General features: G+C 43.1%; 1 protein-coding gene across 3 annotated transcripts in view; it reads right to left on the minus strand.

The window, feature by feature from the left end:
* Window positions 1-1,624: 1,624 nt before the first annotated feature.
* The window catches only part of IL20RB (interleukin 20 receptor subunit beta), a 46,185-nt gene continuing 35,865 nt past the window's right edge, over window positions 1,625-11,944 (minus strand). For all 3 annotated transcript variants that reach the window (XM_037738380.1, XM_037738381.1, XM_017528265.2), the window contains one exon: window positions 1,625-5,293. In XM_037738380.1, the coding sequence (XP_037594308.1) occupies window positions 5,183-5,293 (111 nt within the window). In that variant the 3' untranslated portion in view covers window positions 1,625-5,182. The remainder of the gene's footprint in view (window positions 5,294-11,944) is intronic.

Here is an 11,944-nt window from a genome sequence, read left to right on the forward strand (position 1 = left end):
AAAAAAAAAAAAAAAAAAAGAGAGAAAAAAAAAGTTCCAGTGAGACAGTGAGCAGTTAATGTCAATGAAATGGCTTCACCTGGGAAAGCTCGTCCTCGTGATTAATGCAGGTGGGATGACATCAGAGGGGCCTACCTTCTGAGCTGTGATCTCCTAGGGCCAGAAACTCAAATTTCATAGAAGACTGGCTGGCATCTGCAGGAAATTTGGAGGCATGCGGCCACTTCCTAGAGGAGCTGTTTTAAGTACAGAAGCAAAAGTTAGAAGTTACTGAGGTTTGTTTACGCACTAGTTTCTCCAAAAGCGTTTGTTTGTTTCTTTTTTAGAGGGAGTCTGGCTGTCGCCCAGGCTGGAGTGCAATGGTGCAATCTCCACTCATCGCAACCTCCGCCTCCTGGGCGATTCTCCTGCCCGAGCCTCCCAAGTAGCTGGGACTGCAGGTGCCCACACCCTCGCCCAGCTAATTTTTGTATTTTTAGTAGAGAGGGTCAGGCTGGTCTCGAACTCCTGATTTCTGGTGATCCGCCCACCTCGGCCTCCCAAAGTGCTGGGATTACAGGCGTGAGCCACCGCACCCGGCCGCCAGGGGTTTTTTTATTTAACGTAGTTTGTTGTTGTTGTTGTTGTTGATTTTTTTCAGTGAGGTCCAGTGAAGGAACCAGGAACATGTACCTCCTCCACTATATGAGGATTCATACTTTTGCTCGTGGAGATGTTTGCAGGTCCCTGAGAAGGCTCCTTGCTCAGTTCTTTCTCCAAGGTCCTTAATGGGGTTCCGCAACCTGGTCTTGCAACCTCTTGCTGGGGGAGACAAGAAAGATCCTTTTGTGAGGATCATTCTCCCACCTCTGGCAAGGATACGTTTTTCCAGGTTTTGTTATTGTTGCTGAAGAACCTGGGAGTCCCAGGAGCCAGAAGAAAAAGCTGTAATTTGGGGCCAACTCTAGTGTTCCAATTCCAAATTTCACAGGCTGGGCAGCACCCTGGTTCAACATGAACAAGCAGCAGGCTGACTCCTCCCTACTGACCTGTGCGGGGGCTGAGGAACACCCCTGGAAAGTCCGTCTAGTAAAGGGATCCTAGAAATAGGACACACAGAAGGGAAAAAAACATTTTAAAAAAGTCTACTTCTGAGAGGTAGGGAATGGCAGCGTGTAGGAGAGATCAACAGACAGAGAGAGAGGCCAAGGTCCCAGCAGGGAGGGCGAGCCATGGATATAGCGTGAAGCCCCAAATCATGAGCTTGGGACAGATACAGACACAGAGCGAGGAGAGGGTGGCTGCTAAATTCTAACTCCACCAGTGACAGTGGAAGTTTGTTAAGGACCAAGTCCGTGGAAACTGTGTTACTGAGTTATTATTCTAGGAAACCGGCCTGAGCTTTCCTTTCTTCATCCAGGAAGCCCAAGGAGCTTCATTGCAAGGGGGAACAGAAAAAAATCCCACCACTTACCACAAGGTGGCGCCAGACACCCGTGGATGTAATGGGGTCATTCCCTCCTGGTGGGCTCCAGAAGCTGGCGATGGGATCACGCCCCAAGCCCTCCAAATTCAAAGGAAACCAAGAGGTCTGCACCTGTGGAAAGTTACTCTAGCCTAAGAATAATATACAGCACACGGAAAATAAGAAAAAACGTCTTTATTAAAGAGACGGGGAGGGTTGGCCCAGAGACTAGACCAGCAGTCTGCAATCCTTCTGTGAAGGGAACTTAAAAGACTTTTCCATGGAACCCCTTGACAGGACAAGGAGAGCCAAGACGTTAAGGGGCAGAGAGGAGCCTTTAGAGGAGAAGAAATGCCTTCTGACTGATGGATTTTCATTTACTGGAATTCTTCATTGACACGATAAATGAGTCAGTAAGCCCAGCAGGATTGAATAACAAGTAGAAATGCATTCTATCAGATTCATCTTCTCTGAGAATGCATTGTGGTAGCTTTGCTCTTGTTGGGTACCATGGACTAATGACTTTTCAAATGTATGGTATCAATTGTGCCAGCCAATATTCTCCTCCTGGTGCTCATACTGTCCCAGCTTTGGCCAGGAGGAGCCCTGTATAGATTGTTCCTTGTGTAATTTTGAATGACCCTTATTTAGCACTTTGCTTTCTGTCCAAAAAAGGTATAAGCATTCTAGGATCACCTTGTACCTTTCAACCCCAAACTGACATGGCATCCACTATTGGTGCCAAGAAACTTTGGCTCCTTTGAGAGAAAACTAACACTAGAAACCAAAATCTTAGCATTAAGATGCATTATGGAGGTGACATTTCTCCTGGGCCATTTCAGTGGAAAAAAAAAGTCAAAATATTTTTAATGTAATGTTTCATAAAGTCATGACTTCATATTAATATATTTGATTCCATTCCAACAGTGCCCTGTTCTTACTCAAATTGGGAGTCTACAATACTGAATAAAGTTTTTGTTTTAGACTACATACACCTAAGGATTTGTTGCCAAGTTACTTTGGTTTTTTTGTTTTTCTTTTTCACTTTACTTCAACTCCATTTTTCTGGCCACTGTCGCCAAGTTACTTTGTTCTATAATCACTCATGATCTCTCACACCATGTGGCTATGCGGGGACTTATCCAACAGATAGTTTTGGGTCCATTGTTTCCTCCACTTTCTTTGTGAAGACGCTGCAGCTTCCCCTCAGCCCCTGTTTTCTGCTCTACCTTTTATTTTACCGTGACTTACAAACTCCCAACGTACTAATTCACTTAATAATAATACTTTGTTATTGTGTTATTACTTTGCCCTTACCCCATTGGAATGTAAGCCTCGTGGAGCAGGGATTTTATTCACTGGGCCCTAGCAGTTGTACCCTGAAGGCAGGACTAAGAAAGCTGGACTTGATTCTGGGGGCCAAGGGGACTCTACTGGGTCAGGCTGCAAGAGACAGTCTTCTCTGAAACAGCAGAAGCCGCTCTAGGCTGCCCCCAGATACTCATTTCCCCTGACCACCACCACCACAAGTACTTCCCCCAATTCCTGCAGGACTCAGTGAGAGGCTGTGAAAACAAAGCAAGCCAGTAGTGCTGAGCCTGGGCCCCTAGACTCAGTGATTGGGTAACGTTCTAGAAAAAACGCGTGGCAGGAAGCTGTGCCTTATGATGAGGGTGACCCGGCTCCTGGTTTGCCCAGAGAAGTTCCAGTTTACAGCTGCAGTCCTGCTGTAAGTATGAATCACATTCCTTTTCACTCATGTGAGTGTCCAGCCGTAGGGATAAATGCACTGGAGGGGGAGGGGGAGGGCTGGGACTCAGGATAGAAGTGCTCCAGGGGAGAGGGAATGGTCAGCTGTAGAGAAGGCAGCCCCTCCACAAGTGGGGGTTGGCAGGTCTGGTGCATGGCTGGGGCACCATAAATGCATGTTCAGGACATGGAGAGACAACAGAAGAATCAAGAGAAATTTCTGTATACCTACACATGCCAACAAACGGATGGGCACTGGGACTAGTTGTGAGAGACTCAAGCAGAGGGAGGTGGGGTCCTTTCTTGGTTCTGGGCCTGCGCTGGGGCAGAAGGATAGTGCCCCTCACCACCCCACCATAAGGGGGCAGGAAGAGGGAGGAGGGAGGGTGATGACTGGTAGAGTAATATGGTCTTTGTTTTTGCAAACTGAAAGTGTGTTTCCAGTTTAGGTCAAATATAAAATTAGCACACACTCCAACAGACAACACAGAGAAGTATACAAAATAATCAAAGGAAAGGAAGGAACAGGTCTTCAGCGATCTCATGCTCCTGGAGAGACCCCTCCAGGTGGTGAAGGGCTGTGGCCTCTGGAAAACACTCAGTTGATGCAATTAGACTGTCCCACCACTGGGCTGGCTGGAAAAAGCCCAGGAAGCGGAGATGGAGATAAACCAACTCAGGCTCCTGAGCTTTGAGAGGGTTAGAAGGCAAGGTGCAGGCCCTGCTCATCAATCCCTTCACCCCTCAACCAGTTTCCTCCCCCATTCCTTCTCTGCAGTTGGCTCTTTTCTTTACCTGGTAGGGGAGAGGGGTGGGTAGAGGCTTCCAGAGATAGGTCCTAAATGAGTAGACTAAGAGGGGCTGAGATATCCTGAGTAAGCTGTCAAGGAAAAGAGGGTCCCCCAAGGATTTCCTGTGGGGTGGGATCTCCAGGAAAGGCCCAGGGTCACCCTGACCAGGTGAGGCTTATGCTAGCTGCCTCAATTGGGGTTCTCATGCAGCCCCGGGTTCTGGACTCCTGGGGCTGCTCCTCCCCCGCCTCCACCCCCACCCCCAGTCCTCTTGACCAAAGGTGTCCTTTGGAACCTCTCTGGACTTGAAGTTGACAATGTACCTAGAACTTTAAAGACACTTTTGGGCAGGGTGGCCCCTTTTTATTTGCTAAATTCTGTACTTTAGCAGCTCTATAGGAAAAAAGGAGCACAACAAACATCGCCCACATTACTGACTTCTGCATTCTCATCGCATTGCACACACACGTCACCTGCTGGCCGCAGTGTGCACGCTGTCAACACTTTACAGTAGTTCATGGATCCGCTGTGTTCACGCGCATCCCATTTTCAGTGCAGCTGTGACCTTCCTCCAGGTCACCTATTGTAGTGCTCGCTGAGCCATTCACCTCTGCACCGGCATTTGGCTTGAAGTGAAATCAACGCCATTGCTCCCATTCTTCCTTTTCTCTCAAGGATTATTCTGGGAACGTGGGCTGTCCAAGCCACCCAGTGTGTAGAGTCTTTGATCATTCTTACCACACATTTGCATCCTGCTCTCCAGAAACACAGAATTAGTCAGACTGTAGAATGTCACCAGTTCCCTCTAGCCTCGAAAGTGTAGGATGTATATATGTGTACATGTGTATATATATAGGGAGAGACTCTGTGTGTGTGTGTGTTTAGCAGGTGTGTAGTTAATTCCCCAATTACAGATGAGAAAACGTAGGACCGAAGGGATGAAGTCACTTTTCCCAGGGTTGCTCAGCCAGCAAATGGCAGCCCTCAGCCTAGAGGTCACATCTCCTAACCCCCAGTCAGTGCTCTGTTAGACAAACCAGTCTGCCTCTGATGGATGTTTCTAGACGTGTAGACAACAGGCTCTTCCTACTTCTCTCATCCCTTGTTGGTGGAGGAAAACAGAAACACAACTTGTCCCCTTATGGTTTCCATGTCATGCAGACCAGGTTCTCAGCTTCACCTGGGCCCTTCCCCAAGCCTATGAGATCCAGGCCCTGAAGATTTCCTCAGAAGACATCACGGCCATGGCACAGGGATGGACCTCTTCCCTTCTGCAGCTGATTAACTTCTGGGGTGAATTGGTTATTTTCTGAAAAATAATTTTCATTAATATTCATTAGAGGATAGTAGTAGTAATAGTAAAAAACATTATTAAAATTTTAACTATTTGATTAATTAATTTCCAAGCAGCAAAACAAAAACCAAAAAACAATTTCAACTCCTCCTCAGATCAGTGGCTTCCAATATTTGCTAAGGTTATCTCCCTGTTCACTACCTACAGTTCCTTTGAAGTCCTGCTTGGTCAGAACTCCTCACTCTAAGATTCTGCCCCACAAAAACCCAAAATGTAATTCTGGTTTTAAAAAAAAAATTTAAAGGCAGGCTTGATAGCTCACTCCTGCCTTGGAAGGCTGAAACAGGCAGACTGCTTGAGCCCAGAAGTTACAGACCAGCCTGGGCAACATAGTGAGGCTCTCTCTCCACAAAAAATAAACTAGCCAGGTGTGGTGGTGCATGCCTGTGGTCCCAGCTACTCATGAGGCTGAGGCAGGAGGATCAGTTGAGCCTGGGAGGTCAAGGCTGCAGTAAGCTCTGATCACGCCACTGCACTCCAGCCTAGGTATGAGAGCGAGACCCTGTCTCAACCACAACAACAAAACCCTAGCCATCTTCCACCAGAGAGCTCTGAGAATTATGACCTGGTCTGAGATGCTTTATGAATGCCACCCAGCATGGTGCCCAATACACAGAGGATGTTCCATAAACAGGAGTCCCTTCCTTACTCACATTTCAGGTTCCCTCCATCTTTTCCGAGTGGCCCCATTACATAGTCATTACTAGTTATAAACATGCAGACATCAACTTTTCCAGTGGACTCTCCCACCTGTTACTTGCCTGCTCACCTCTGCCAAAATCTCTAGGTTCTTCTACAGTTATCTCTCTCAGCCTTTCCCCTCATCACTCCCAAGGGTGACACATGGGCACAAATAGGCTCAGTGGTTTCCTCCACCTCAGTTCCCCAGGAGACATCAGCTTCATTGAGCCGGTCTTCCTTCATCCTTATTTACAAGTTCTCAGGACACTCACTCCATACATCTGCAGTGGTCATATTTGATTTTTTTTTTTTTTGAGACAGAGTTTCTCTCTCATTGCCCAGGCTGGAGTGCTGTGGCACGATCTGGCTCACTGCAACATCTTCCTCCCAGGTTCAAGTGATTCTCCTGCATCAGCCTCCTGAGTAGCTAGATTACAGGCACACGCCACCACGCTGGCTAATTTTGTATTTTTAGTAGAGACGGGGTTTCTCCATGTTAGTCAGGCTGGTCTGGAACTCCCAACCTCAGGTGATCCGCCCACCTCGGCCTCCCAAGGGCATAAGCCACCACACCCGGCCATACTTGATTATTTTCTAAATTCCAGAACAGTGCTGTCCAATAGAAGTATAATGTGAGCCACATATGCAATTTTTTAAATCTAGTAGCACATTTTTAAAAGTAAAAAGAAACAGGTGGAACTAATTTTAATAATACATTTTATTTAACAAATATATCCAAAATATCATTTTAACATGTCACTTAAAAATAACAGAAGGCCAGGGGCGGTGGCTCACGCCTGTAATCCCAGCACTTTGGGAGGCCGAGGCGGGCAGATCACAAGGTCAAGAGATCAAGATCATCCTGGCCAACATGGTGAAACCCCGTCTCTACTAAAAAATACAAAAATTAGTTGGGTGTGGTGGTGCGCACCTGTAGTCCCAGCTACTCAGGAGGCTGAGACAGGAGAATTGCTTGAACCCGGGAGGCGGAGGTTGCAGTGAGCTGAGATCACACCACTGCACTCCAGCCTGGCACCTGGCAACAGACCAAGACTCTGTCTCAAAAAAAAAAAATTTTTTTTAAATGACACAAATATTTTATATTCTTGTTTTATTCTGTCTTCAAAATCCATTCTGTATTTTATATTACAGTACATCTCAATTTGGACAAGCCACATTTCTGTGTCTAACAGTCACATATGACCAGTGGCTGCTGTATTGGACAGTGCAGCTCTAGCACATTAAAGTAAAACAAACAGCAAAATCTCAGAATTTTGGAAGGTACAAAACTGTGGTCCCACAGTTTAGAACTAATTTTGAAGCAAAGCTGGGCAGATTTGTAAAATTTGAATTTATTTTTAACATTTAAAAATCAAGAGATCTCATACAAATCTGGATTTTTGGGCTTCTCATTTAAAACCTGGAGATCTGGCAGCACGGGCTCACACCTCCTCTTGCTAGCAACCTGCAGTGGCTGAGAAGATGAAACATATTTGCCATGATTCCCCAGCCCATCCCTGTTGAGCTACATTCATTGCACTGCACATTCTTTCCTTTTTCATTTATTTTTCTTCTTTCCAGTACCTGTGTGGACTCAGAGACATCTGAGTTCACAAACTCCACTTTCTATGAAGCACACAAGGTCATACTTGGATGGTTCACGGAAGAATTACTAATCTGGGCCATCTTTATGCTTGCTACCCACATTACAGTAGAATGTGACAGCAAGAAGAGAAAGAATAAAGTGAGTCACAGGAAAGAAACGGAGACCCTTTAGCACCAAAGCACCCATGCCCAGGAAGCAATTATGGATGAAAGACAAGGAAAATCAACTATATTTTTCAACACAGAATATATACTTGGCAGAATTAATATAATTTTCCTTGCATATATAGTTTTGCTTTAGACTGTTAACTTGGTGATATAAACTTTAATGGGAAAAAATCTTAATGTCACATTTCAGAGAACAACCATCACCTACTATAAAATTTTAGATGCAAACACGAAATGTTTCCAATTTAAACACAAACTCAGCAGACCTTTTTGAAGAATTGTCAGAGATTTCTGATTGGCAATTTTCCATGCTTTAGTTGGAAAGATGAGTTGACTTTGCAAGGATGGCTAGAAATCACTTTTTAATAGTTTGGAGAATTATCTGTAAAAAACACAAATGTAGAAATGCAGCTAGGCTATGCCAAAGTCATGGCAGAGAGAGGGGAGGTGGTCATGTTGATTCACAGCTCAAGAATGTGTTTGGGATTTAACGGACACTAGTGATCTGCCTCTCACACAGCACGGTGGGGAAATTTGTCCACTTTGAAAATCTTGGAGTGAAATAGGAATAAAAGTTAAAAGCCTTACGGAAGGGAATACATGTAGGAACAGACATCAGAATGATGTAGGAACAGACATCAGAATGATGTAGGAAAAATGGTAACAGAGAACAAGGAAGCAAAAGGTAGTTAAGGGTGGTGATGTTTATCTGCCGTGGATGAAATTGGTCATACTGTCATAGAGTCTTCCAGTCTCTGGTCTCATCTAAGCTATTTCGTTTCCTCTAAAAGCTGCTTTTAGGGTGTGGCTCAAGATGCATCAGGATTCTCAGGAGATCTTACCAGTTGAGGACTCTTCTTGTGTACCTGAAATCCTGTAAGTTATTGACCGTTTACATGGTTATTTCCCTGTTCCTCACTAACAAGGCACTGGGTCTTGGGAAGATCTTCATATCCCTGATCTTGAGGTAGGGAGAAAAACTCTTCTATCCCCCTGACAGAATTAGAAGAGAAAAAATAAGAGAGACTGAGGGTAAGCATGGGCAGCAGAGTTAAGAGAGAAATCACAACAGAAGACCACCTGGTAGAGCCCAGATGAGGAAGGCTGAGTTTTTTACCATTTTGAAAAAGAGGCGCTATTGACATGCCTCAGCCAGAAATGCTCCCTTCCATTACCATTGCTTTGGATTAGATCAAGGAATTCCTCTTTTATTGCAGTTTTCTACTTCTACTTATGTCAGAGAAGCACCAATCTGACCAACACTCCTCACATAACAACTTTTAAAACTGACCCAGATATTAAAAACAGATTCCTTAAAGCATGGCAGAGCAACTGAAAGTTCATGCTTGGAAGAAGAGAATGCCACTCGATGAGTTTCCCATTTTTCACAGCTCCTTGCCTGAAGGCAAGTTCCACCTGGTGCCATAAAGAGTCATAGTCTTACTGTTTTTAAAAAGCAAAAAAACAGACTGGTGCAAACTCAGAAGTTAGAAAGTAAGAGAAAAACATCCCAAAAAGGAGAGAGCCAGAAAAGGGGAGCTACAAATTTTGTACATAAATTCTGCTCAAATCTCTGATTGACCTTTGAACTGTGTGGGGTGCAGGTGTGGGGAAAGCGCCTACCAGTCTGTCTAAGGCTAAACAGTCTCATCGACATCAACTGCCTAATGCATAGGAGACCAAAGTTGAGTCTTTCATCCAAACTCACTGCTTACTAAAGCAAACGAAGGGAAAAAAAATCAATGGTTTTCAGAGAAACATAACAGAATCCAAAATCTCTATAACATATTGTTGACTGTATCCAGACTATAATCCAAAATCACTAGACATACAAAATGTAGGAAAATGTGACCTATACCAATAAAAAACAATCAATAGAGGCCAACCTTGACATGACTCACCTAGTGAAATTAGCAAAGATTTTAAAGTAAAGCAGACAAAGGCATTAAAATTATGCTCAAAGACATAGAAGAAAATATCCTCATAATAAATGAGCAAATAGAAAATATCAGCAGATACCTACTATAAAAAAGAAACAAATGGAAATTCTCGAATTGAAAAATACAATATCTGTAATTTAAATACAAAATTCACTAGATGTGCCTAAAATCAGACTGGTGATAACAGAAGAGTCAGTGAACAAGAAGATAGGTTAATAAAATTATTCAATCTGAAGAATAAAGAAGAAGAAAATAAGTTTTTTTATAAAAATAAATGGAGCTTCAGGAATCAATGGAGACAATATCTGAAGGTCTAACATAAATAAAATTGGACTCACAGAAGGAGAGAAGAGAATGAGATCAAAAAAAAAAAAAAAAAGAAGGAAGAGGGCAGTTTAGAAAAAAAAAAAAAAAAAAACTAAAGAAATATGGGCTGGGAAGAGTGCTCATGTCTATAAGCCCAACACTTTGGGAGGCCAAGGCAGAAGAATATCACTTGAGCCCAGGAGTTCCAGATCAGCCTGGGCAACATAGGGAGAACCCCATCTCTGCAAAAAATAAAATAATTAGCCATGGCCAGGTACAGTGGCTCATGCCTATAATACCAGCATGTTGGGAGGCCAAGAGAAGAGGATTGCTTGAACTCAGGAGTTCAAGACCAATCTGGACAACATAGCAAGACTCTGTCTCTATCTAAAATTTAGAAACTAGCTGGTTGCAGTGTCACATGCCTGTTGTCCCAACTAATCAAGAGGCTGAAGTGGGAGGATCACCTGAACCCAGAAGGTTGAGGCTGCAGTAAGCCATGATCATACCACTGCACTCCAACCTGGGTGGCAGAGTGAGGCCCGGTTTCTAAAAAAATAAAAAGAAAAAAAATGGCTGAAATTTTTCCAAATTGTAGCTTTAAAATATATACATTTACAGATTTAAGAAGCTCAATATACTATAAGCAAGATAAATATAACACAACCCCATCTAGGCATGTTATAATTTAACAGGTAAAACCAATGGTAATTTAAAAGCAGCAAGAGAAAGAGAACACATTTCACATAGGGGAACGATGTTAAAAAAAAATCATGGCTGTTTTCTTATCAGAAACAATGCAAGCTAGAAGACAATTAAACAATACCTATAAAGTAGTGAAAGAGCTGGGTGCAGTGGCTCTCACCACTGTAAATCCCAGCCCTTTGGGTGGCCAAGCAAGAAGATTGCTTGAGCCCAGGAGTTTCAGACCAGCCTGGGCAACATAGCAAGATCCTGTCTCTGTTAAAATAAAATTGCATTATTTTTGAAATGTTGTAATTAATATTTAAAATAAAAATAAAGTAGTAAGAAAAAAATATTGTCAACCAAGAATCCATCAAAAATATCCTTCAAGAATGAAAGCAAAAGAAAGACATTTTCAGATAAAAGAATTCTAAGAGAATTTGTCACTAGCAGTTCTATATTACTAAACCTATAACCAAAAAAAAAAAAGAAAGGAAGTTTTATAAAATAACAGGAAGCCATACCAGATGGAAATGCAGATCTCAGAAAAGAAGAAAGAGTTCCTGAAATGGTAAATATGTGGGTAAATATAAAAGATTATTTTAAATACCTTTAGAATATATATGACTTTGTAAAGCCAAAATTACTCCAAGATTCTTACATTTCATGTGAAATGATATAATGTTAATTCTAAGTAGACTGTGAAAAGTTAAGAATATGTATATTGTAACTCCTAGGACAATCATGAAAAAACAATGTGAAGAAGAATAACTAAAAAGTCACTAAAGTGAAATTCAAAAAAAAATTTTAATCCAAAACGAGGCATAAAAAGAAGAACAGAGGGAAAACAAAGAAAAAGAAAAACCAAAAAACAAAAGAAACAGAAAATAAAATTGTAGACCTAAATTCAACCATATCATTATATTAAATGTTAATGGAGGCTGGGCACAGTGGCTCACGCCTGTAATCTCAACACTGGGAGGCCAAGGCAGGTGGATCACCTGAGGTCAAGAGTTCAAGACAAGCCTGACCAATATGGTGAAACCCCGTTTCTACTAAAATACAAAAATTAGCCGGGTGTGGTGGCATGTACCTGTAGTCCCAGCTACTCAGGAGGCTGAGACAGGAGAACTGCTTAAACTTGGGAGGCAGAGGTTACAGTGAGCCAAGATCATGCCACTGCACTCCGGCATGGGTGACAGGGCGAGCCTCTATCTCAAAA

Source organism: Cebus imitator, unplaced genomic scaffold (assembly GCF_001604975.1).
Source record: "Cebus imitator isolate Cc_AM_T3 unplaced genomic scaffold, Cebus_imitator-1.0 Scaffold53, whole genome shotgun sequence".
Classification (NCBI taxonomy): domain Eukaryota; kingdom Metazoa; phylum Chordata; class Mammalia; order Primates; family Cebidae; genus Cebus; species Cebus imitator.